At 40.6% G+C, this 24,022-nt stretch overlaps 1 protein-coding gene across 1 annotated transcript; it reads right to left on the bottom strand.

Moving 5' to 3' along the window:
- Nucleotides 1–717: 717 nt before the first annotated feature.
- On the bottom strand, nt 718–23,385 carry LOC132573600 (core histone macro-H2A.2). Its single transcript, XM_060241172.1, has 9 exons — nt 23,095–23,385; nt 20,228–20,464; nt 13,763–13,869; nt 12,299–12,499; nt 9,399–9,509; nt 7,691–7,790; nt 4,004–4,093; nt 2,339–2,513; nt 718–1,411 (listed from the first exon to the last, which is right to left on the bottom strand). Exons 2-9 carry the CDS (start codon nt 20,397–20,399, stop codon nt 1,246–1,248), a joined length of 1,122 nt encoding a protein of 373 aa, XP_060097155.1. The 5' UTR covers nt 20,400–20,464; nt 23,095–23,385; the 3' UTR covers nt 718–1,245.
- Between the last annotated feature and the right edge of the window lie 637 nt (nt 23,386–24,022).

The following is a 24,022-nucleotide window of genomic DNA, read 5'->3' as shown; positions in this document are numbered from 1 at the left end:
TTATTTAACACCTACTTACATTCCTTGTCCAGCTGGTCCAGGGGTTTGGGTTGTCATCAATATGCAGATGACACCCAGTTCTATCTGTTGATGGATGGTTATGGTGCCCCACCAAAGACAGGGAGCCTGATTCCTGACCCCAGTCCCCCATGACAGATACAGAACCTCAGTCTTCATTGGATTCAACTTCAGCCAGCTTTGCTGCAACCACTCAGCCACAGCCCCTAATGCTCTGTCAAAATATCTGGGGTGGAGTCTGGCCAACCATCCATTAGTGCCAGAGCCAAGGATAAGGAGTCTTGGGGTGATGCTGGATTCCTCACTTTCTATGGGGGCCCAGGTCACTTTGATTGCCTGATCAAGCTTTTATCATCTTCTGGCAATTGGTTCCCTATCTCACCTCTTGGGACTTGCCTACAGTGATCCATGCGATGGTCACTTCTAGGCTGAATTACTGTAACTTGCTGTATGTGGGGCTACCCTTCAGTTTGATCCGGAGACTACAGCTAATACAGAATGTAGCAGAATACCACTGCTTCCTTCTCAGTCTATTTCTGTAAATCTGAGTTTCTTCCAGTGGCAAATGACAATGTCAGAGTTGAATCTGTCACCATTGAGTGGAGTCATCTTTTGTTCCTCAATAACTTATCTCTGCTCACATTTTGCATCTGAAGTAAGATATATATGGAAATGTACATTAATGAAATAAAGGTAAAGTTTTTAAAAAGCACAATGCCATTTTTATTAAAAACAAATAAGATGAAATATTCTCGGCAGTTACAGGTCATTCTGGGATAAAACAGTAAAGCACCAAGTGAACTCTCTGAAATTACATTCTCCAATATGGAATGTAGACACAACGTTATTTCTACCTACCACTGGGAAAAGAAACAGGAGCAAACAATTCATGTCTTCAGTATTTATATGCACTGAATTGTTTGCTACTCTAAAATGAAATTCTTTATTAAAAGGTCTAAACTAAAATAACGTGAGACATAAAGAGAGAGCTGGCAACTTAATCTCTTAGGGATGAAACAAAATGTCAGGTTGTCTAAAGCATGGTGAAACTGCAGGTCAAACATTTTTCCTCTCTTTTTTGCGTAACAAAAGCCCTCCACCCATCACAGAACTTTGAAGCTACTCACATACTCCTTCCTCACAATATTTTAAAAATAAAACCCACTTCTAATTCTTGATCCTACTCAAATTTATGTTGAAAAATAAAATTTCATTTGGCTTCTGTTGCTACTTGGCATCTAGTTTTGCCATTTCTTGCACATAGATGCCAATGCTCTCACTGTCAAAGAGCAGGAAGTAAATGTTCTTCAAGGACGAAGGGCTGGAGTCATCAAAATGGGAAGAAATGGCTTTGAGAGTCACCTGGGCAGCAGTCTGTTTTGGAAAGCAATTTCTAGACATAAGAAAAAGATCAGTATTAAAGCTTGTAAGTAAACCATCAACTTGAAATGTCTTAATACTAAGCCATATAGTATTTAATCTATATCTGAGCTGCAGAGATGACATTTACAGGCTTCTCTGCCTTATCACTGGGCAACACCATTTTGCAGCAGCACTTTGCTCAATCTACACTTTTTTGAAGCACCAATTAAAGGAGTTTCCCCTGCTGCCCAGGCACGTTGGTACATGGTGGACAGAGAATCTATAGTGGTTTCTGGGCAAAGATATAACGAAGAGGCAAGGGGACTTGGCTAGAGAGAGGAAGTAAATGGATACAGTTGGACTAAATTAGCAGCTGCATCTGATTTCAAAACACAGATATTTAAACCTTATTAAAGATCCTGGAAATGAGAGGGAAGGCCAAGGGCAGCTAGTTAGCATTGTTGTGAAAAGTGGATGAAGGTCAATCAATCAGGGCCACACATAGAAATGAGGAAGGGGCTACCAGACCCTAGACCCACACTAGTATTTTAATATTTCACCAGGAATACTATAGTCCTTGAAGGTAGTCCTGATAGTTTCATACCAATCAAACTGGTAAGTCAGCCAGAGAAGTCACTAGGGTAGTCAACTTTTTTTTTCCTAACAGAGCTTTTATTGTTATTTAATAAAATTCAAGGCAAACGATCAGAATATAACAACATGCACAATGGTAATGTACTGATGGGTAAAGCTTCAGCCATTAAATAGGATATGCCAAGCAGCTTCTTAATGGCACATAAATCCTATCTGGGGAAAAAATTCTGGCAACCCTTGTTAAAATTTGTCATACACTGAAAATGCCCTAGTTATTTACATGTGGAATGTTGAAACATAAGTAAATTTATGGCATTTTCTTCAAATGACTTTAATGGGTGGATTCAACAAAGGAATCACATACCTGCCACTGGGGAGAGGTGGAAATGCCACAGATTTCAGCTTCTTGTCTTCAGCGGCAGTTAAACAGTTTTTTATAGACTCCTCCAATTGTTCTTCACATTTATCTGAACCCCATTGTGGGATGTGACAGTGAATGACAAACTTTGCTGCTAGACCAGTAGACTGGCTGAGAGCAGCTGTGATAAACAACAAAAAGGGGAGGAAGGGAGAGACAAAAGATAAGTTTTCAAAAATCTTTTCTTTTTTGCTGGTTGGAATTAGTTCTTTGTTACTGAAAAGGAAAACAAAAACCACACATATGATGAGAACTAGACATGTTCAAACATCACATTTAAATACCTTTTAAAAATGTGCACAAATATAATTCCCTTGTGTGAAGAAACACAATTTGAAACTTGGTCTGGTTACCCTTGACCAGGGGTGGCCAAACTGTGGCTCTTTTACCCATATTGTGTGGCTCTCAAGGCCCCTGTCAGCCAGCTGGGAGAAGGCATTTCTCTCCTTAAATCACTTGTCCAAGCCAAGCCAGCTGGTGGCTTGGAGAATGCATTTAAAGTTAAAGTTGCTTTCTTTCCATCTCTCTCCCATCTATTTTTTTTTTCTCTTCCTTTCTCCCTTCCTTCCTTCCAGCTCTCAAACATCTGACATTTATTCTATGAGGCTTTTATGTTAAGCAAGTTTGGGCACCCCTGCCCTTGAAAGATATATGCAGGTGCCTAGGTCAACTTGAGCCAATCTGACTTCTGCTAACCTGGATTTTAAACCAGAGTTTAATCAAAGCTTGGAATCCCAATTTATGAGAGAAAACCAACTCCAGCCAGCTTATACTGGCATGCCTCTATTAACTTTAGGTATAACCTTTAGGACAGCATTTAATTGTCACACTGCAGTCACCTTCTGATAGAAATGGAATACCGCAGAAGATCTGCAATTTACATAAAGTGATTTAACATTTTATATTAATATGAAATTATGAAAGTGCTCATATCATGGAGCTGCCTGCTATCTTTAACAAAATGATTTGATAGAGGACAGTACTTTTTCTAGGTAGGATCTTACTTCTAACTATCTGATCTTGAATAAGATTTGATAGAAGCCTGGTCTGGACATGCAGCAGAATAAGGTGGTAAGGAGGTGGCAGAGTGCTGAGGTGCTATACATCAGTCCTCTACTACTGCATGGAAGGGCTTAATTTTTCCAACATTCCCCTACATTATTAATTCCCTGTAAGTGGAGAACTAATACAGCACGTGAAGGCCTAAACTAGAACCCTTCTCCCTGATAGGTTTGATTTTCAACTGCAGAGTTTTTACATAGGAAAATATCAAGAATGTGACCTCTCCAACAGGAGCATGGAAGTATAAGAATTCTACTTTTTTCCTGCTGCATGTGAAGAACATACCAAAATTATCCATAGGCAGGAATCTGCAGAAGAGGTCACAAAAATTAAGTTTTGGGTTGTAGCTGTAGTTAAGACTCAAAATAGTTCTTGCATTGTTTTACCATACTTGAATACACAGCAAACCACACAAAGGTACAGTCCAGTGATCCCTATTTCCTTTAGCTGTTTTTAATCTTAGAAATGCTAATAAAGAAAATTTATTCAAGGATGAAGAAAGAAATGTTGTGTGATTAATGTAAACACTACAGAGAATAAAAATGCTACCTTCTGTGACTTCTAGAGGTCCTTGTGACTTGCGTAGTTCCTTTACTGTTTCTAAGAACTCTTTACCTCCAGCCTTTTCCAGCGCTTTACCTGTAAAAGTGACACAAGGTCTCTAAATGAAATACTGAATACAGCTTTCAAATAAAAATACACATCTGACCTTTTAAGAAAAACATCCATGTCTCAACTTTTCTGTGGCCTGACATTCCTTTACCACTGATAGAAGTAGAACTGGATCCTCCGTTCTCGGCGTAGAATATGGATGATAATGGTATTATTATATTTAAAAGAATGGTGAAAAGGCATGAGCTAGAGTATGTTTTAAGTACAATCCATTTTGGACAGTAAAATGAAGGACATTGGGAGGGAAGGTGGAATGGTATAGCCTGATCTTGTCAGATCTCAGAGGTTAAGCAGGATCTGTCCTTAGCTGGGAGACCGCAAAGGAACAGTCCACAGAAGAAGGCAATAAACCACTTTTTAAAATTTTGTTTGTGTGCATGCCTGGAAATCATTCCAAGGTCTCCCATCCAAACACTTGCCAGGGTCAGTCCTGCTTAGCTTCTGAGTTCAGGCTTGCCTGGGCTATCCAGGTCAGGACAACAGCCTCTGCTCTTTGCTTGTCTAGGGTTGCCGTAAGTCAGCTGTGACTTGAAACCATGTTACACACGCAGAGAGAAAGAGTTATAGATATTCAAAACAGTGACTGGGCTAGTGGAATCAACTGTATTACAACTAAATATAACTATATTTGATCACCTATGATGGAAGGCCAGCCACAGGAAGCAACAAAAAGTTTTTTACAGTGGCTAACTCTGCCTCTACCACCTCAACATTTAAACAGGAGATTTAAGACTAGAGGTGTGTGCACTGAAATTTCCAAGCCAAAAATATTCACAGAAATCACTGGTTTGGGTCAGTAGTGATCTTCCAGAAAGATAATGCAAATCTGGGGTTGTTTCTGGGAAGGGGTTTTTATTATACAACCATGCCCTCTACCTCCCAATATGGCTGCTTACCAGCAATGCAACATGTGCTTATCTTTTTTCTCTGATCACACTGATTTCCTAGGCAATAGTATTTTCCCTTCCCATCAGATCCTTGCAAGGGAGGAGAACAGATTGTCCCTAGCCAATCATCTTTGGAGATGAACTACAGAGAGCTGGCATTCTCTTTCACTCCCTCAATTGTGGGAGCATGGCCCTTTCCAACTCTGCAAGTAGGATAACTAGTGGCACCTTGTTCAAGGGCCTGTAGAACTGGAACCCACTACCCAATTCACTTGAACCTTGGTTGGTCTTGAGTGGACAGACAGTCCTCACTCCCCTGGAATTTTGGTGTCATTTGGCTGTAAAACATCCACACCAGCCCCCCTGCAAAGAAAACCCCTTAGGAAATTATGAAAAAACTGCCTTTCTCCTTCTTTCACTTTGTGAAACAAATGACAGACCACAACAAGTAAGCATGGTAAATGCAGCATTTCAGCAGAAAGGTAATTTTTTTTTAACTGTCAGTCACTGTAAGAGTAGGAAAATGAAATTAATGTAGACAGGTCTGGTTTTTTTTAATGCTTGCGGCCAGTGCCACTCTCCCCCAATAGGAATTAGTGGAAACAGCCAGAACCAAGAAGAAGATATTGGATTTATATCCCGCACTCCACTTTGAAGAGTCTCAGAGCGGCTCACAATCTCCTTTACCTTCCTCCCCCACAATAAACACCCTGTGAAGTGGGTGGGGCTGGAGAGGGCTCTCACAGCAGCTGCCCTTTCAAGGACAACCTCTGCCAGAGCTATGGCGGACCCAAGGCCATTCCAGCAGGTGCAAGTGGAGGGTGGAGAATCAAACCCGGTTCTCCCAGATAAGAGTCTGCACACTTAACCACTACACCAAACTGGCATCTACCTCAGAAATATAATGAAAATTGAACCTCTTGATCCAATTCACTTGACATCTGAGATGTCTTTAGACTAGAGGGAGGAATATGTTCTGTGGAAATTTGGTGCTGATCTCTGCCAACTGGCAAAGATGTCAGATAAGGATGTATTTTATCTCCCTATCTCTTCAGTCTGTATCAAGAAAGCTGGATTCAATTAGATGAAGGTTGAGTGGAAACTGGTGGACCGTTAACAATTTGAGATATATAGACGACACCACATTAACTGGCACAAGCTAGTGAAGACTTCAAATGACTACTGATGAAGGTTAAAGCAAGATTACAGCTGAACATCAAGAAGGCGAAAGTAATGACTAAAAGGGTATTACACAACTTGAAGGGACGATGAAGAAATTGAAATTGTTCAAGATTCTCTATTCCTTGGCTCCATCATCAACCAATAGGGAGGCAGCAACCAATGTCAGAACGAGATTGAGACTGGGAAGAGCAGCCATGAAGGAGCTTGGAAAGATCCTTAAGTGTAAGGATGTGTTGCTGGTGACTAAGATCAAGATAATTCATATTACAGTATTCCCTGTTACTGTGTATGGGTGTGAAAGCTGGACAATGAATTAAGCTGACAGGAAGAGAGCTGATTCATTTGAAATGTGGTGTGGGTGGAGAGTATTATGGATACCATGAACTGCTAAAAAGATAAATAAGTGGGTTCTAGATCAAATGAAGCCTGAATTCTCCCTAGAAGCTAAAATGACCAGAGGGTATCATACTTGATCACTGGAAAAGACAGTAATGCTAGGAAAAGTGGAACGTGACAGGAAAAGAGGAAGACCCAGCATGGGGGAGACTAACTCAATAAAGGACGCCATGGCCCTCAGTTAGCAAAGCTGGGCAAGACTGTTAACACTAGGACGCCTTGGAGAACATTAATTCATGGGGTTGCCATAAGTTGAAAGTGACTTGATGGCAGTTAACACACACACACATCTTTATTAACAACTGCCCCACATCCTCCAGTAGACTTCCCCATTGAAAGTAATGGTTTCAAAGCTCTGGAGCTCTGCATTTGAAATCAGAGCTGGCAATGTCCTACACAAACATAAGCAGTTACGGGGCAGGGTGGTGGGGGGGGGACACCCCAAATTCTGGATTTGAAAGTATAAGCTTTCTTGTGCTGCACACTCCTACTTAAGACACGAAAAAGCTTTAGCCTTTTGCTATAAAGGCTACTAACTGTACTGCTAAATACTTCTATAAAGAGTCCCCTCTTCCCCAAAATACAATCTGGCAAGCACAGCTAAAGGAAAAAAGAGAAAGATTGCTGCACAAGAGAGAAAAGGCTTGACAGGGAGGCTAACTTTAAAATGAAGTTTTGAAACCAACAGGCTCAGAATTATAATGGCAATGTAAGACAGTAAAGCAAACATTTTTATATTTAAAGTTAAGTTTTTGACATTGCCACCCATTTAAAATGTCATGGAACACAACCTTCATTGTGGTTGCCCTGGAGTCAGGTAAAAACTCTGTCCTTCCAACAGGCTTTAATTAATGCCTTGGTCTTTAATTATAGTTATAATTTTAATTATAATTTTTCTTTGCCTTGTTTTTTTTTTTTGCTTTCTCCTGATTTTGATTTATTGTATCATTGTTGTTTGCCCCTTTGGAACACTTTAAAAAGCACTGCACTATTATGTAAATATATAAAATAGTTGCTAATAATATATAAATCCTGTCCCGTGAAAGGCTTTTATTACATACAACTTAATCTCGCCCTATTGACTTCAATAAAGTCTTACCAATTTCCTCCTTGAGATCTATTTCACCAGTAGTTGGGTGCACAATGCCTTCTACTTTCATAGAACCAATATGGCTGATGTCACTCTGTGTCAGAGATAGCTACAAGAACCAAGAGGGGAACAGAAAGAATTCATGAATACATAAGAACACTGCTGAATAAGACTGACAGTCCATCTAGCTCAGCATCTTGTTTTCAAAAATGGCCACCTGATGTCCTCAGGAAGCCTATGTGCAGGGCACAAAGGCAACAGCACTCCATAACAGTACATCCCCAGCAGCTGGAACGATTTAGTTTTTTATGAACAACAGCCACTGATACATTATTCTCCATGAATTCATCTAACTCCTTTAAAATGCCGTTTTAAGTCTGTAACCATCACCATCTTGTAACTGTGAACTGTGTTAGTTTTGTGCTATGTGAAGGAGTCTTGCTATTCCATTTTATTGAGCGATAATATATTTATTATGATAGGGAGAACACTGTTTCCTGTCTACTTTTTCTATTCATGATTTTACAAACCTCAACCAGTTCTCTCCACTCAGTTAGTCTAAACTGAAAATCCTCCCATTCATAGAAAGTGTGGCAACCCTCAATAATTTTAGTTGTTCTTTTGTACTTTTTGGACTAATGTCATATGTGAGTTCGGAATCACACATTTGTGTTTTCCCCCGCTGGTGTACACAAAGCTGATGTTTCTAATAATCAGTCCACCACACCTGGAGATCCCTATCTTGAGTAATCAAAATAAATTCAGAACCCATCAGTGTGTGTATAACTATCACCCTGTTGGGACTTTTTTTCACACCAGAAACTCACATTTAAAATTTCACACAAAGTTTAAGTAATGGCAGGCTTCCCCTTTTCCCCTCAGGAACCCAATCTCATCCATTCTATGAAATGAATAAAGTGACAGCAGAATTAAATATGTGTGAAAACTCTGATGTCCTTTTGAGTGCCAATCTTTGTTATCAAATAATTGTACCCCCAGTCCAGCTTCACGTGTGCACAGCAGCAGCTGGGTTCTGTGCCCATAGCCAGATAACTGGTGGTAGCATTAATTAGATCATGTTCCCCATCCCCTCTGCCAATCAACAGGCTGGCACTACTATCAACTTTCCCATTGGGGTTATGCATAAGCAGCTCTGGACACTGGATCAAGGAGGAACTTCATGTGTACTTCCTCATCCAAGTAGGAATACATGTAAAGTATACAGCTTCTGCACCTATAAACTTGCATTCTGTATTTGTACAATAACATCTATGAGTGTGCTTAGATTCTACCAAACCACTAAAGGTGCATTTCTTTTTCTAAAATACCCCTAACTGCTTCCAGTTTCCTGAAGCACCACCATTCAAAGTCTTCACCTTCCTGCTATAATAAAATCACAACATAATGACAAGAGATTTCAAAATTACTTTTGTCAATACTGTTGTAGTCCAAGACTTTTGGGACTCATACCTAATTCATAAAACACTTTCTCACACAGACCTTTGTTTTTGCATATATCGTAAGCAAAACAATAATTCTAAAATACTTGTTGAGGAAGTTATCAAATAATAAACAATCTCTGTGACCCTAACTGTTGTGAAGATTAAAATGCTTACTGAATCTTTATGAAACATTAACATACAAAACATTCTACACTGATATGGGCATTTCTGCAAGATGTTAAAATTTTATTGTACCCTCTTCTCTGACTTACTACCTTCTGTCCTGGAACAAGGCTCTTGGAGGAAAGTATGGTAAACCCATCTCCAGGTCCATCGTCAGTTGCTGAATTGGATGCTCCTTCTTTTTCACTGTCCTTCTGTTTGCTCTAACGGAAAACAAAAACACGCAGAAAAGCTAATTACAATAGACTTTCAGTAGATCAAATATATTGTTTATAAATTCTTTAAAATATGCATACAAATACCATCTTCTCATAATATGGCTATGATTGACCATATTTTCTATAGCTGAGGGATATTCTGTAAGCACCCCATCAAGGCTACATTCAGTGCCAATTCATTCATTTGTTTTTTAAAGAAGGAAGATCCTCATGCAGTGACTCCACCTTGTTTTCATGTTGGGAAGCTGTTTTGTATAAAATAACTGTTCTGTGGAAACGGAACAGGAAACAAAAACTTCTTCACAGCTAGTGTTTTCTTTGATGGAGTAACTTCTTACTTTTCCAGATCAGGACTATTTGATACAATGAGGTGAAAATAAAGCATAAAAGTCACTTTATCAAACACAACAAATGTGTGATTTGTTTTCCAAAAAGACACTACAAAGATGAATGATTTGCTTGAACACTGAAAATTGCTGGCAGGGCATTGTAGAACTGGACACACAGAAATGTACTTCAGGTGCACCAAAAGTCACTCCTGTGATGAAAATAAAATGATGTTTTCGCTGTTTTTCAGCTTGTGCTTTGAAACTGTGAAAGTGGCTGCATATAATGGTATACACCTTTATAATTATAGAAATAACTGCATGAAATCTGAGACATGCATCTGCCTAGAGCAAGGATCCCCCGCCTTTTGGGCCTGCAGGCACCTTTAGAATTCTGACACAGGGTGATGGTTGCAACCAGAAAATGTCAAGGATTAAGGTTATGCATAACTCCAAATTTTCAGACAGAACTTCTGTTTTACAGGATATGCTTTAAAATGAACACATTGTTTAAAAGTATTTTCTTGCTTACAGACTAATGCAATGAAGATCCTTGTGCTATATGGCAATTGCTGCCAAAGCTATGCTTGTTTTTTAAAATATACACATCCAATCAGAAGCCCAGCTTGGCAAAAGCCCACCTGCCTCTTTCCACTTTCTGAAAACAACTGGCAGGCCCTAGGAGAGGTGTTAGCAAGAGCTGTGATAACCATAGGCACCACACTGGGGACCCCTCCTAATGAGAGATGAAAAATTACTGGAAATGTTGAAGTCATCGAGGGGGAAAACATTCCCTCTTGTTTTTTTCAGGAAAAACCCTCAAATAACATAAGTAATACTTATTGTCCTATCAAACCTAAACCAATTTTACTGCTTTAATATAATTTATAACATACTTAACATATAAAAATGTAATATTTGGCCTATTTATGGAATTTGAAGGTTATAAATGCCTCAGTTTTGTATAAGTAAATATACTCACTTGAGTGAAAACTGCAGTCCAATACACCCTTTGCTATCTGAGCACATGTACCTTAATTTGTGCTATCTGGTTGGAGACAGCTAAGTTCTCAATGAAATTTGCAGTTTTCCTGTAAGGCTTTTGTGAAGTTTTCAACCCACCTCCTTCTGATTTTTTATCCCTCTTGTAAGGAAAGGCAATAAGCTACTTTTCACCTAGTCTTTGGGTAAATGTCATAGTGATTTGAGAGAGAGGTAAAATGGGCAGCCACATCAGTTCAAAAGAAGGAATACAAATGTTGAGAAGCAATGAAAGCCCCGCATGCTTCCCGTGTGAAGATCTGGTATCCTTTTGGGTGCAAAAATGCATCTTGGATTTAAAAGTTGTATATGTCTAAAGCATGCCTACCTTGTTTGTAAAAAATATTTTAATAAATCTAAAAGAAAATATTTCATAGGATTCCCCCCATACTCTCCCAATTTATTTATTTTTTAGTTAGAAAAATTAGGGAAAAACCAGGGTTTTCCCCCACCCCACCCCCAGGCTTTCACGTCTCTACCCCTGACTTAGATATATTTCAGTGATAGCCAGTCCCCACATTTAGGAAACAAACATGTGGCTTTTTTCTGCTCTGAAATGTTATGTAAAAATGGTCTTTACATTAGTTTCTATTAGTAAGACACCCAAGGGTACTTTGAGATTCATACTGAATTGATAGATCTAAATATAGCTTGAGAGTATAATTTTACCCAGTCTAACAATATTCATCATGGAAGTGATATGTAATCTTCCAGTCAATCAATCAATACATATATTGAAGGCCCTGATCTCAAAAGCTAAGCTAGGTCAGCCCAGGTTAGTACTTGGATGGGTGACCACCAAGGAAGTCCACGGTTGCTATGTAAAGGCAGGCAATAGCAATGGCAAAACCACCTCTGTTCATCTTTTGCTTTAACTCTATAGAGTCACCACAAATCAGTTGTGACTTGATGGCACTTCACAAACATATGTTGAAGATGGAATCAATGAATTCAGTTTTTTTAATCTATGTTTAAAACTAAGGCTGTAATATCAAGCATAACTACTTGGGAAAAAGGTCTGTCAAAACCAGTGAGACTAGTTTCCAATTTTTTTAAAAAATTGCCCAAGTGTAGAATTCTTTTTTATATGGCAAACAGAGTCATATTGAATTTCAGGGTTTTTCTGCTCTTAAGCATTACAGCAAACTGAAGATGGCTCATCTGAATTAATCTGAAGAACCGATTTCTTGCAAGAAGTTCTGGTTTGTTCTTGCACAGAGTATCTTGTCTGCTAATAACATTATGCAGAACTCCTTCATAATGAAATGACTATCTCATCCAAAGTGAAACTGACCACTAACAAACCAACAAAACTATTATAAAAAAATTCAAAAGTGAACAGAGTACATTAGTCCTAAGAGAGAAAGCTTACTTTCCACAAAAGGCAGAGTAAATCTGAGTGTTTACCTTTTTGGGTGTCCGGGCTTTAGAAGCCTTTGCCTTCTTTCCACTCTTCTTGATCCCTCCCAAAGATTTCCTCCCTCTCTTCTCTGGGGAAGGTGAAAGGATAGTATCAGATTTACTTTTGATGCCTCGCTTTTTGGCAAGAAGCTCAGGGTGAATTCTAGGCAGAACACCTCCACTTGCAATGGTCACTCCTTTTAACAACTGCAGAAAGAGGCAATATATGAAGGACATATGTAAAAACAGGATCTCTTGAGGTCATTCATTTAGATTGATTTATTTTTATCTACATTATTTATAATCTGCCTTTCTCACTGAGAATCAAGGCAGATTACACAATGTAAATTAATGCAATGAATAGGATGATACATCTCATAAGTAATGAATAAGACTAGAATTACAGAAATTAAAAAGCAAGGCTATCATCTGAACAAATCATAAGTATTAAATGTGACATGTAAATACTGATCAAGCAATTTCCTGGATCTATAAGTTATGATGCAGTCCTATCTCCTTTATAAAAACACCCTCCTGAATAATTCTGTTTTGCAGTTTGTGAAATGCCAAGAGCATGGGAGCCTTCCTGTTGTCCCCTCAGGTAGGCCATTCAGAGGTCGTTACAGAGAAGGCATGTTTATGGGCAGTTGTTGATCTTGCCCATTTGCAGGATGGCCACTGCAGAAGGCCCTGCTCAGATGAGTGAAGTTGTTGTGGTGGGGTGGATCATAAGTGAAGAGACTTGATGTGTTCGTTGCCCATATAAGCAATTCACTGTACAAAAAGGGATAACAGTCGTATGTTGCCTGGAGGTCCTTGAAGGAAGGATGGAATACAAACATAAAAGATATAGTGTTTTATTCTTGTCTATATACTTAACTCTTAGAGAAATAATTCCTATGCACTTGAAGAAATTATGCAAAAAATGATATATAGCTCAAGAGAGAGGCTTTTTCAGAAGAGAAATATGCCTACGTTAATTAAAAAAACAATTAAATTAACAGTAATACCTCCCCTTTCAAATGCTGAAGGAAAGGTACAAACTATGGCTCAGGTTACTGATATCCTACACATTTGTTCCAATATTCTTGCCTACAGCATCATATAATTTATTCCATTATATTGTTTATTACAGTGAAGCTTGTTATTACAAACTGAGTCTAAGCACAACCAGGCTTAACATATTATATTTCTCTCCCTCTGTTGATAGCTGACAACTAAAGTGTCTTTGAATAAGACACAGATTACAAATTGGATGATTGCAAGCCATCATTTAGCAAAGTCTTAACAAAACAAAAACATGGTTTACAAATGTTCTAATACTGCTTCTGGGGCTTCAGGTTTTCACCATTTTTTACCTTGTGGTAATGAATCGCATCTCCTTATAAGTAACCATAAAAATCAGCCTATTGGCCTGTAGAAAGAAGCACATAATCCAATAAAGACAACTGCTGCATCTGGAAAGTATACCTGGTTCAGCTCCTCATCATTTGCAACCGCCAGAAGAATGTGTCTTGGGGCAATTCTTCCCTTTTTGTTATCCCTCGCTGCATTACCAGCCAATTCCAATATTTCTGCTATAAATTGAATGAAGTAGAACTCAGTAACTAGAAATACATTATGTATAATTTCAGGCCAAGATCTCCTTTGTGACTAACCAAGTACAAGAGTATACATTGTCCTATATTCAAATCAGATCAACAAGCATCATAAGGTGATTCATGTTAGTAGTATACATAGTCATGCAAAAAGTTGCAAACAATATACAGATTAAAAACAGACTGGTAGTTCCCTAATTAGACAAAGATCCCCTCCACTATATCCTGAGTGCAGTAAAATGACTGGTCGACTAAGATCGTCTATCTGTCATATTATTCAAAAACTGTTACAGCGCATTAATATATTCATTATATATTAGTATGCTTTTAAAAATTGCTTAATGTGTCCATAGAACATCATTCTACCCCCCAAAAAAATTTCTGTGCATTGGAAAAATTTCCTGAGGACATTGGCAAATCTTAAGGTATCACATCTTTGCAGAAATGGAAATAAATGCCTGAATTCATGCTACCATCAAGCCTTGGGTGCACCTGAACAGGTTTCCAAAACCACTAGCTGTAATGATTGATTACTGACATATGCAGAACTTTCCCACTCCTATAAAGCAGGGGTAGCCAATGGCAGCTCTCCAGATGTTTTTTTGCCTACAACTCCCATCACCCCGTCAGTATGGCCAGTGGCTGGGGCTGATGGGAGTTGTAGGCAAAAAACATCTGGAGAGCTACCGTTGGCCACCCCTGCTATAAAGGAACAGGCTTTACCAAAATTGAAAGAATTTTATCCTCCTACCTTTTTTACATTTTGTTTTTTCTCTTTTTATGTTACTCTGAGGCATGTGAGATAATTTCTGAAAAATTTAGAAGAATATTAAAGGAAACATGTCAAAATGCTTTGTAGTAGCTTGAATACAATATTGATTTCTCACTTTGTGAGTTGGTTTTAGATTATCTCCTACTCGCACATATGATCCATTCACCATGAAAAAGGGGTGGACAACCTGCACAAGCGAGGCTTACTTTCAAAGGTAGTTACAGTATGCCTTGGTTCTTTTTAAAGGTGTTGTATACAGTAGGGGAAGGCATGTAGGAACTAGACTAGGACCAGCTAATCAGCTGACTATCACTCTGCAGCTAACTGATTCCCCACTCATACTGCAGGTAAATGGCAGAGGTCCAGTTTAAAGTCCAGCTCTTGTCAGAGACATAACAGCCAAAGGCCCATGGCTTGTTATTGGTGACCCATGGGAACCATGACGGAAGAATTCCAGTTTACATCCTGCTGCAACAGAAGGGAGGCCAGAGACTGGCAACAGACAGACTGCTGTATCTCTCTGTGATCTGCTAGTAGTGCCTGCTGATGGGATTCTGTATCATGTGTCTGGGTGAATGTGCATCAGAAAGGGGGAAGTAGTGCCACTTTCAAGGTACTAGTGAGTAGAGGGAAATATGATGGTGGAAGAATGGATCAGCAGAGAAAATCAATTTATGACCATTCCTCTTTCAGATCCTTTTGCTGACCTCAAGGATGCTGATAGTCTCGCTAATCACTTGTCAGGTCTGAAAGTGCTGCTGTTAAAGGGCAGATTGGTTCAAAATAAAATGTCTCACATCCAGAATTGAATAGAGGATCAGGAGGTGAAGCTGGTACACATCACAGAGACCTGGATGGGTGAAGAGAGATGGGTGGGTCTCTCCCAACCCTGCCCCCCCGGTTTCTGATACAGCATCAGCATAGGCTTGGTGGGTGGGGGAAGGGAATGTCTGTGGTCTACTGGGGGTCTCCAGCACTCCCCACGTGTTTTGTTACCCAGAGACCTAATTTTGATTGCATGCACCTGATGCTGGGAACTCAGGACGGAATAGGGATTTTGTTGATGTGCCACCTATCCCACTGCCCAACTGTCTCCCTGCCTGAGCTGAGTGAAGCAATCCTGGGTTTGACATTGAGGACCCTGAGGACTGCTGTGCTTGGGGATTTCAATCATCATGCTGAGACTGAGCTGACTGCTGTGGCTCAGGACTTTGTTCCTGCACAGATTTTTCTAGCCCCTAATCATGTAGGGCGCACATATACTTGATCTAATTTTGTCTAGGGGCCAAATACATGGCTTGGTAATGGAGAAATTTTCCACACTGCCCTTGTCATGGACTAACCATTACCTGGTAAGATTCAGAGTCACAGACACTCAAAATCTCTGTAAGGGTAGGGGCCAGTATGGTCCATCCCAGGAGAATGATTAATCCACATGACATCTCTTGAGGATTTTCAGTCAATTCAGAAGCAACTCGATGGCACCACACACACACACAAACACACACACACACACACACACACACAGAAAGAGGGTTGGTTGATCTGTGGAATATGGAGATGATCCTGACTGTGAACATGATTCCTCTGAAGTGCCTGCTACCCTCCTACACAGTTTGGAATGCTCCCTGGTTTACTGAGAAGCTTAGAGCACTAAAGTGATTGAGTGGACAGCTGGAGTGCAAGTGAAGGAAAACTCATGGTGAATGTAAATAAGCACAGTTGAGAGCACATTATCATGCCTACTCTGGGCCATGATAACAAAGTGAGCTTTCTTCTCTGCCACCATTGCATCCATGCAATGCTGTTTTGGGGTTGTAAAGAGATTCTTATACTATGCTCCTTAATACAGGCCTGTTGTGGTGCTTTTGCAATGCATTTTGCAGATAAAATCCTTGCACCTACTGTGACTAAGATGCCATAGTTGCAGTTCAGTCTCCAAGTGCCAAGGGAGTGCAGTCTGGTCCAAGTGCTATGGATGATTATCAGCTGGTGAGGCTTAATAAAGTGGACAAGCTGCTCAGAAGTGTGTGCCCTCCCACATCTAGACACCTGTCCTTTGTGGTCGTTCGTACTGAGCCAGACTGGGATGGCTGAGTGAATGCTGGAGGAAACAAGCACCTCTTTGCACGAGGGTGTGATTCCATCTTCTTTAAAAGAGGCAGTCATGTGACACCTCCTGAAGAAGGCATCCCTGGACCCCACTGACTAACTAATACTGCCGCTAATGGCTAACATTCCATTTTGGCCAAGGTGCTTGAGCAGGTGGTAACTTCAGGCAGTTTTGGAGCAGATAGATTATCTAGACTCATTTCAAGCCTGATTCAGGCCTGGATTTAGGGACAAAAACAGCTTTGGTTGCCCTGGTGGATAATCTTCACCAGGAGACTGACAGAAGGAGTGTGTGTCCCTGTTGATTCTTCTGGACCTCTGTGGTGTCTGATACCATCAATTATGGTACCATTCTGGAGAGGCTGGTTGAGTTGGGAGTGGGGAAGCATCATGTTTTGGTGGTTCCACTCTTACTTAACTGGCTAGTTCCAGAAGGCAGTACTACGGGACTGCTGCTTGGCCCCATGGCATTTATGTAACAGGATCATTGGGGGGGGGGGGGGTGTTCCACATTTTTTAACATCTACATGAAACCATGGGGAGTGATCATCAGGGGGTCAGAGTAAAGTATCACTATATGTAGATGACACCTAGCTCTACTTCTCCTTAACAGGTGAGTCAAGCAGGTCTGTGGAAGTCCTGACAGTAATGCAGATAGTAATACAATGGATGAAGGCTAATAAACTGAAGTTCAATCCATACAAGACTGAAATATTGCTGGTCAGTGATAAAGTTGCTCCAGGAATAGGCTCATGGCTTGGGAATGCTGCTGGAATCTGGTCTATGGTTGGAGGTGCAGATCTCCTCTGTGACACATAATGTCTTTTATAAGCTTTGGTTCATACACCATTCCTCCAAAAGCTTACATCCAGATTACCTTGTGCTTTGTGAGGGGGCTGCCTTTGAAAATGGTCCAGAAATCATACCATGTCTAAAAATGCAGCGTCCAGGCTACTGTCACAGGATACAGGGATAGTATCACTGCAGCACTGAAAAATCTGCACTAATTGCCCAATTGTTTCTGGGCAAAATTCAAAGTGCTGATTCTTACCTTATGGTCTACATGGCCAGGGTACTTGAAGGACTGCCTCCTTTCATATTGTCTAGCCTGCTAGTTAAGACATGCCTCATAAGCCTTGCTCTTTGTGCCCCTACCTTCATAGATGAGGTGGGTGGCAACCAGAAACAGGGATTTTCAATAGTGGCACCTCATTTATAGAATACCCTTTCCCATAAGGTCCACCTGGCACCTATGTTGCTTTCTTTTAGGTGCCAGGACAAAACATTTCTGCCCACTCATGCTTTTAATTGATTGTTTTTTTAAAAAAAAATACTATTTTAAGTCTGGAATCTGTTATTTTAAGCTGGCAGTGGTCTGTTTTTATTTTACTATGTTGGGCTGTGTATATTTTAATGCCAAATTTTAATATCTTTTAAGATTTTGTTTTTATTATTTTTTTTATTTTATAAGCTGCCTCACACAGGTTCTTGTAGGTATAAAATTTTTTAAATAATAAATAAAATTATAATAATTTGAGGTCCACAGTTGCATCTATGTAGAGATGTGGCCAACACATTTTACAGTGCTTTATGGAGGAGGATTATAAAAGACTCAATGTTTCATTAAATTAATAATAATGAATGGATACCAGTGTAGATACAATATAAGACAAAGTTGGCAGTTTCATAGTTAAAGTTTTTCAGCTGAATTGTTTGAGAGAGTACATGCATTTTTTAATTGATTTCTAAGCAAGGTGATGTGGGGGAACACAAATAATAATCATGTTATGAATTAACCTGCTTGTTGTACAGGTCAAATCTAAATAAAGCTAATTCCTGTCATGTGGTAGAAGGGATATTGTAATCTCCAGCCTAATATGGAGCTAACGAGTCATAAAACGAGAGGTAAAATTTCTAGACATTCTGATGTCCCCTGAATAAAGCAGAAATTGGGTAGTGGGACTAAAACATATGCTATACTTTCTTCCCAAGCCTAAACCTGTCATCATTGTTATGTAAATCATACAATTAATAATTTTAACATTACCATAACTTTTTTACAATTTTGCATATTTGTGAAATAAATGTGTGAAGTATAAATGCCTTAGTTTTCTACTAGAAAAAAATTGGGAGTATTCCCAATATTAAAGTGAAACCTGCTGCCCTAGCATATATTCTATCACCTGAGAGGTAAGAAGAAGTCAAGTTGAAAACATAATACACAGATTTTGTAGTAAAGAAAAGAAAGTGTGTTATCTGTTCAGAAATAGTCTGATATGGTTATATTAGGATTAGCTGAATACCTGAATATCAATTTAAACTTTGTAACATTGAAAACACTGAACTTTTCTATAGTGTGTTATCATCATGAACTGCTATTCATCATAGGATAGGATATCATAGGATACGGTGACCAAATTAATCACAGTTAAAACAAATATGTGCTTGAAAATATATTGCATTTGCCTATTGTACACACAGGAATTTATCTAGTGCTATAAATTGTCTTACAGATAATACCTCAAACTATTCAATCAAATAATTAAAACCTTGCCCAAAAAACAATTCACTCATTTAAAAAGAGAAAATATTTCATAGTCCCCTCCCCCTCAGTGCTACTCTTTTCCATTGGAAAAACTGGAAACAGTAAGGGGGGGGGGGAGGAGAACCTTCTTCCTGAATTTTCCCAGGCACTCATAAATGCAAGTGATGCTATGAAGAGCAACAGTAATTTATAGTTTTGACTTCATTTGAATATAACACTGAAATCACACTTATTTTTTCCTAATGAAGTATTTCAGTTTCAGCATTTAGAGGGTACTCTTTCTTTTATATACAAAATAGAAATAAAAAAACCCATGCTCAATTTAGGGCACCATATTATATTCTAGGAAAAACAGAATATTTCCTGGAAAACCAATATCACTGCACCCTTGACTCAACACGTATAATCTACACACTACTGGCTCATATCCTATTATGGGCCTGAGCTCAAAATTTCTGGGGCCTTTCTCTGCTGGATGGGATCTCCATTGAAGCTTATCATAACCTTCAGAGCCAAAAGATACATTTTCTTGCTTGTGATAAAGCAGATTGGATTGGATTTCCACTGCTCACACTTGCCTCTACTTTTGTATGTGCCTGACAGGGCTTTTTTTGTAGAAAAAGCCCAGCAGTAACTTATTTGCATAGTAGTACCCACCCCATGATGTCACAGGGCTTTTGTAGAAAAAGCCCAGGAGCTCATTTGCATATTAGGCCACACACCCCTATCACCTAGCCAGCCGAAACTGCATTCCTGCTCAAAAAAAAGACCTGGTGCCGGATATCAAAACATCTGACCAGCAGGTGATTTTTATGAATTCTTGACCACCATCATCCCTAAATTTTGAAGGTGCTGTGAAAGCACTTTGCCTTTCTAGTTTAGCATTTTAATTTTAAAAATGTCATTACCTGCTAAGTATTCTATGACAGCTGCCATGTAGACAGGAGCTCCCACTCCTATCCGATACTTGTATGTTCCTTTCTTCAAGTATCGCATCATTCTCCCCACTGGAAAAATAACACCTGCTCTGCTGGAGCGTGACATTTTGGTCATTTTTTTCTTTCCACCTCTGGCCGACATGTTGATGTTTTGTGTTTTTCAGTCTTCTAGCAGATTATTCTTATTTGCTTGCCCTAACACAAAATCTATAAAAAGTGAAAGAAGGGATTGATGTTGGGTGTGAAATATAACAGGCACCCTGTTCAATAGAATGTAAGTAAAAACATAAACGTTCCTGGGCAACATGACTGATATTGCAATAAAACAAAAGTGCACAGTAGCAGTTGAACTACAAAGTGAAGGTCATGATACAATGGAGAACATAAACAATATATTTAAGAGGAAGTATGAACACGCAATTTTTAAACTATTATCAAGCTACAGTTCTTTGAAATGTACTCCCCATTTTTAGTGGCATTGCAAGATATCAACTGAACTAAAGAGGAAAAAAAGAATCTTTATAACCAGTTCTAACTACTCAATAGAATTAATGTTTTCCTAGGAGTTGGAGCAGATGCAATATAGGACAATGCTTAAAGTTATATTAGAAGACAAAATTTTAGCAAGTGCTTCATATTTTGCTCCTTAAATCTTTCTGCTAGTGTCTAAAAGTATAGTTAAATGCAACAGTAGAAACATGACTTAAGACCACATCTTTATTTTTGTAAATATGTATAGTTCAACTTGGCCAGCAAAGGACTGTGAAGTTGACAGGGCAGCAGCAGGTCCATACCGGAAAAGATGGGATCCTCTTTACTAGACATTTTCCAGTAAGCTTTATTAAGCAGTTTGTTAAATGGTGATATATATTAAAAATACACAAAAAGCTGAGTATGGATAAACAACCTAAAATCTTGGATGGAGTTAATGCAATATATATACACTGTATCTAGGGTGTTATAGGATGGTTTGTATGTGTATTTGTTTTTGTTGGTTTTGTCTGTAATTTTCTCTATATGTATAAGAGGAGTGTAGCCACCTTTTGTTACTAATAGAAGCTGTGTCTTTAAAAATTCAAATAGATACAGCTTTTCCAGAACACAGAAAACTTTTAAGCACAGGACTTCAGTCAGGAAAGAAGGGAAGGGGGGGAAGCAAAGATGGTAACCCTAAAGGAAAGGATTTACTTGGAATTGTGTAGCATTATGCTCAGATGAAAAACTGCCTGCCTAAGGTCCAGTAAGGCCTAAATATGTGTCTAGAGATTTCACACTGCTGAATGCTGTTCCACACAAATAAAAGCCACAGATGTTTGGGAGAAGCACTAAGCTCCACAAAAAGGAACAGAGAATATTCAGACATGCAAGCACACCTATTTGTAATGACCATGGCAATGAAAACTAGTTCTAGGTCACAATCCTAAAAAGCAACCACACAGACTTGACTTATAGTTACTTCACCATTTCCACTGAGGTCACTGGTATTTGGAACACATGAAACTGCCTTATACTGAGTCAGACCCCACTGGCCTATGAAGGTCAGGATTGTCCACTCTGACTGGCAGCAGCTTTTCAGACTCTCAGGCAGAGAGGTCTTTCACATCGCCCACTAGTAGCGGATCCTATTCACTGGAGGTAGCACCTGGAAGGGACATATGCTAAGCAGATGCTCTACCTGAGCCGCAGCAACTCCCACCTGAGGTTCGAAATACCCGAACAGTTTAAGGCCTGTGACTCCCGAAAACTTTTGTCTGAGCGCCGCACCAGGCTCACTATTAAGCACAAACACGTACAAGGGCTGCATATATTTAGTAGTCCAGGCCAATGCGCCTGCTTTGTGGCGGTTTGTTCTGTACCTTCTCTTTGGGCAGACCAAGGGGCCGGCGCCTTTAGCTCTGCTTTATGAAAACCTATCCCTTTAACGGGATTGGTTGTTCATTCCGGCGGGGAGCCTTACTTCGAGGGGTTTTTTTTCAAATTCAAACCTCCAAAGCGTTAGGCCTATTTGCCTAAGGGGGTGTGTATATGAAGCGACAGAACCTCCGAGAATAAGGAAACAGGGCAACCGCCTCACTTGATACTCAAACGAGGAACGCAAACCGCTATTAAAAACGGCTAGTATTTCTGGCGTGGGGGCGGATAGGTGTGCAGTAGAGTTCAGCGACGCCCGCGCGTAGGACTATGGGAAAGCTAACGTCGCTCATTTCCCGCGCAATTCCCATTTTCTTCCCCGGCTGCCCGTCTGTTTTTTTTTTGTTTTTTTTAAACTGCCCTCTTGACGGTTGCCTAGACACCCCCCCCCCTTCTAGTTCCGGCTGTGCCGTTAGCCGCTTCTAACGGAAAAGGCACCCCGGAAAGGGAAACGCCGTGGAATGCCCTCTCCTCACTTTACTCTCCCTGGGGAGAAGCGCACGGCGGCCACAGATCACGCCCCCTCAAGAGGCTGAAGAGACTGAGGAACGGTACCGCGAGCGGCGGTTCCCCTCAGCGGCACCATCTTGACCTTTCCGGTGCTGCGAGGACGCAAAATTAGCCTCAAGCGGGTTTAGCTGCTTCTCTGAGGCGCTGCCGCCGCATCCCCCTCCCGCCTTTCAGAGCCTCTCCCGCCCCCCCCCCCCCCGCCGCTCCACCACCGCCTCCGCCTGAGGACGGTGTGCCTTTCCTCCCCACACTGCTGCGTGCAGAGGAGCCGGTGGGGGGCGGCGCTCCCCGTACTGCGGGCCGCCTCCGCTGTTTTGGGGAGGGGGCGGGAAACGCAAGGCCTCCTCCGCCCAACGCCCCAACCGGCTGTCTACGTGGGTCGCTTTAGCGGAGTTGTCTTCCCCCCACCGGGTCACCTGTCCGGCTAACCGCCGTCTCCCGCCTGCCGTTGCAGTGCCGCAGTGCCCGTGCCGCGCTCCCTTCCTTCCCTTTCGTCGCTTGTATTGTATGGTTTCAATGGCGGCAGCTCCGGAGGCCGGTGGTAGGAAACGGGGAGGGAGGGAGGGGCTGCTCCTTCTCCACATACCACCTCTAGGAGGAGTCACGGCAAGCGTGGTCCACCGAGCGCCCCCGCCGCCCGTCCTGGCATGGCGCGCTCTGCTTTGGGCAGAGCCCAGAACGCGGGAGGACACTTGGAAGAAAAGAGCACGGGGAGGGAGAGCGGAATAGGCTTTATTGGGACCTCCGTCCGTCGGTGCTGCAAGCAAAGCATCTTGTAATGCTAGTCTTCGAAATTACACGCAGCATTTGAGCTTAGCGCCTTAGGCACGGTGGAGGCTATGCATTTAAAACTGGCTGCCTAGATTGGGAAAAAAAAGTGGCTCTGTCGTAGCGCATGTTGTATAGACTGACTGCCCACGTTACCAAAATACTCCCCTTTCGTTATAGGTTTGGAGTTTCTGCGGTTAGAGCGATACTGTTTACACATGAATGCATCAGAGGGATAGTCCCTTCTTACGCCAGACACACGGTCATATTGTTTAGTGTTAAATAGCGGTAGAATGTATTTAGGTGTGCGTGAGTTGCGTGAGTTGTTGGAGGCTTTTCTCAACACAGCCATGACCTTTGGTCATTTAGGAACACCCCCCCCCCCCCCATATTTTACTACAGCTCACTCAAAGACTTGGCTGCTCCCAGAGGAAATTAGAAATCAAACATTTGGAAGATAGTGGTACAAAATATATAACTTACAATGCCATCATGTAATCCTAGCAAAAACTGAAATAGTTAACAAAAATATTTCTTTAAAACATTTTGCAATAAGATTATTAAGTTGTGTATTGA

The sequence above is a fragment of the Heteronotia binoei genome, chromosome 6 (assembly GCF_032191835.1).
Source record: "Heteronotia binoei isolate CCM8104 ecotype False Entrance Well chromosome 6, APGP_CSIRO_Hbin_v1, whole genome shotgun sequence".
Lineage (NCBI taxonomy): Eukaryota > Metazoa > Chordata > Lepidosauria > Squamata > Gekkonidae > Heteronotia > Heteronotia binoei.
Note: the sequence above shows the minus strand (reverse complement) of the source record. Positions and strands in the feature narration are given on the sequence as shown.

Coding starts and splice junctions, on each gene's coding strand:
- LOC132573600 (XM_060241172.1), bottom strand. CDS start 20,399: ATGTCGGCCAGAGGTGGAAAGAAAAAAATGACCAAAATGTCACGCTCC. Junction 13,870..20,227: donor TGTCATAGAATACTTAGCAG/GTAATGACATTT, acceptor TTCAATTTATAG/CAGAAATATTGGAATTGGCT. Junction 7,791..9,398: donor GCCTTGTTCCAGGACAGAAG/GTAGTAAGTCAG, acceptor TGGTTCTTGTAG/CTATCTCTGACACAGAGTGA.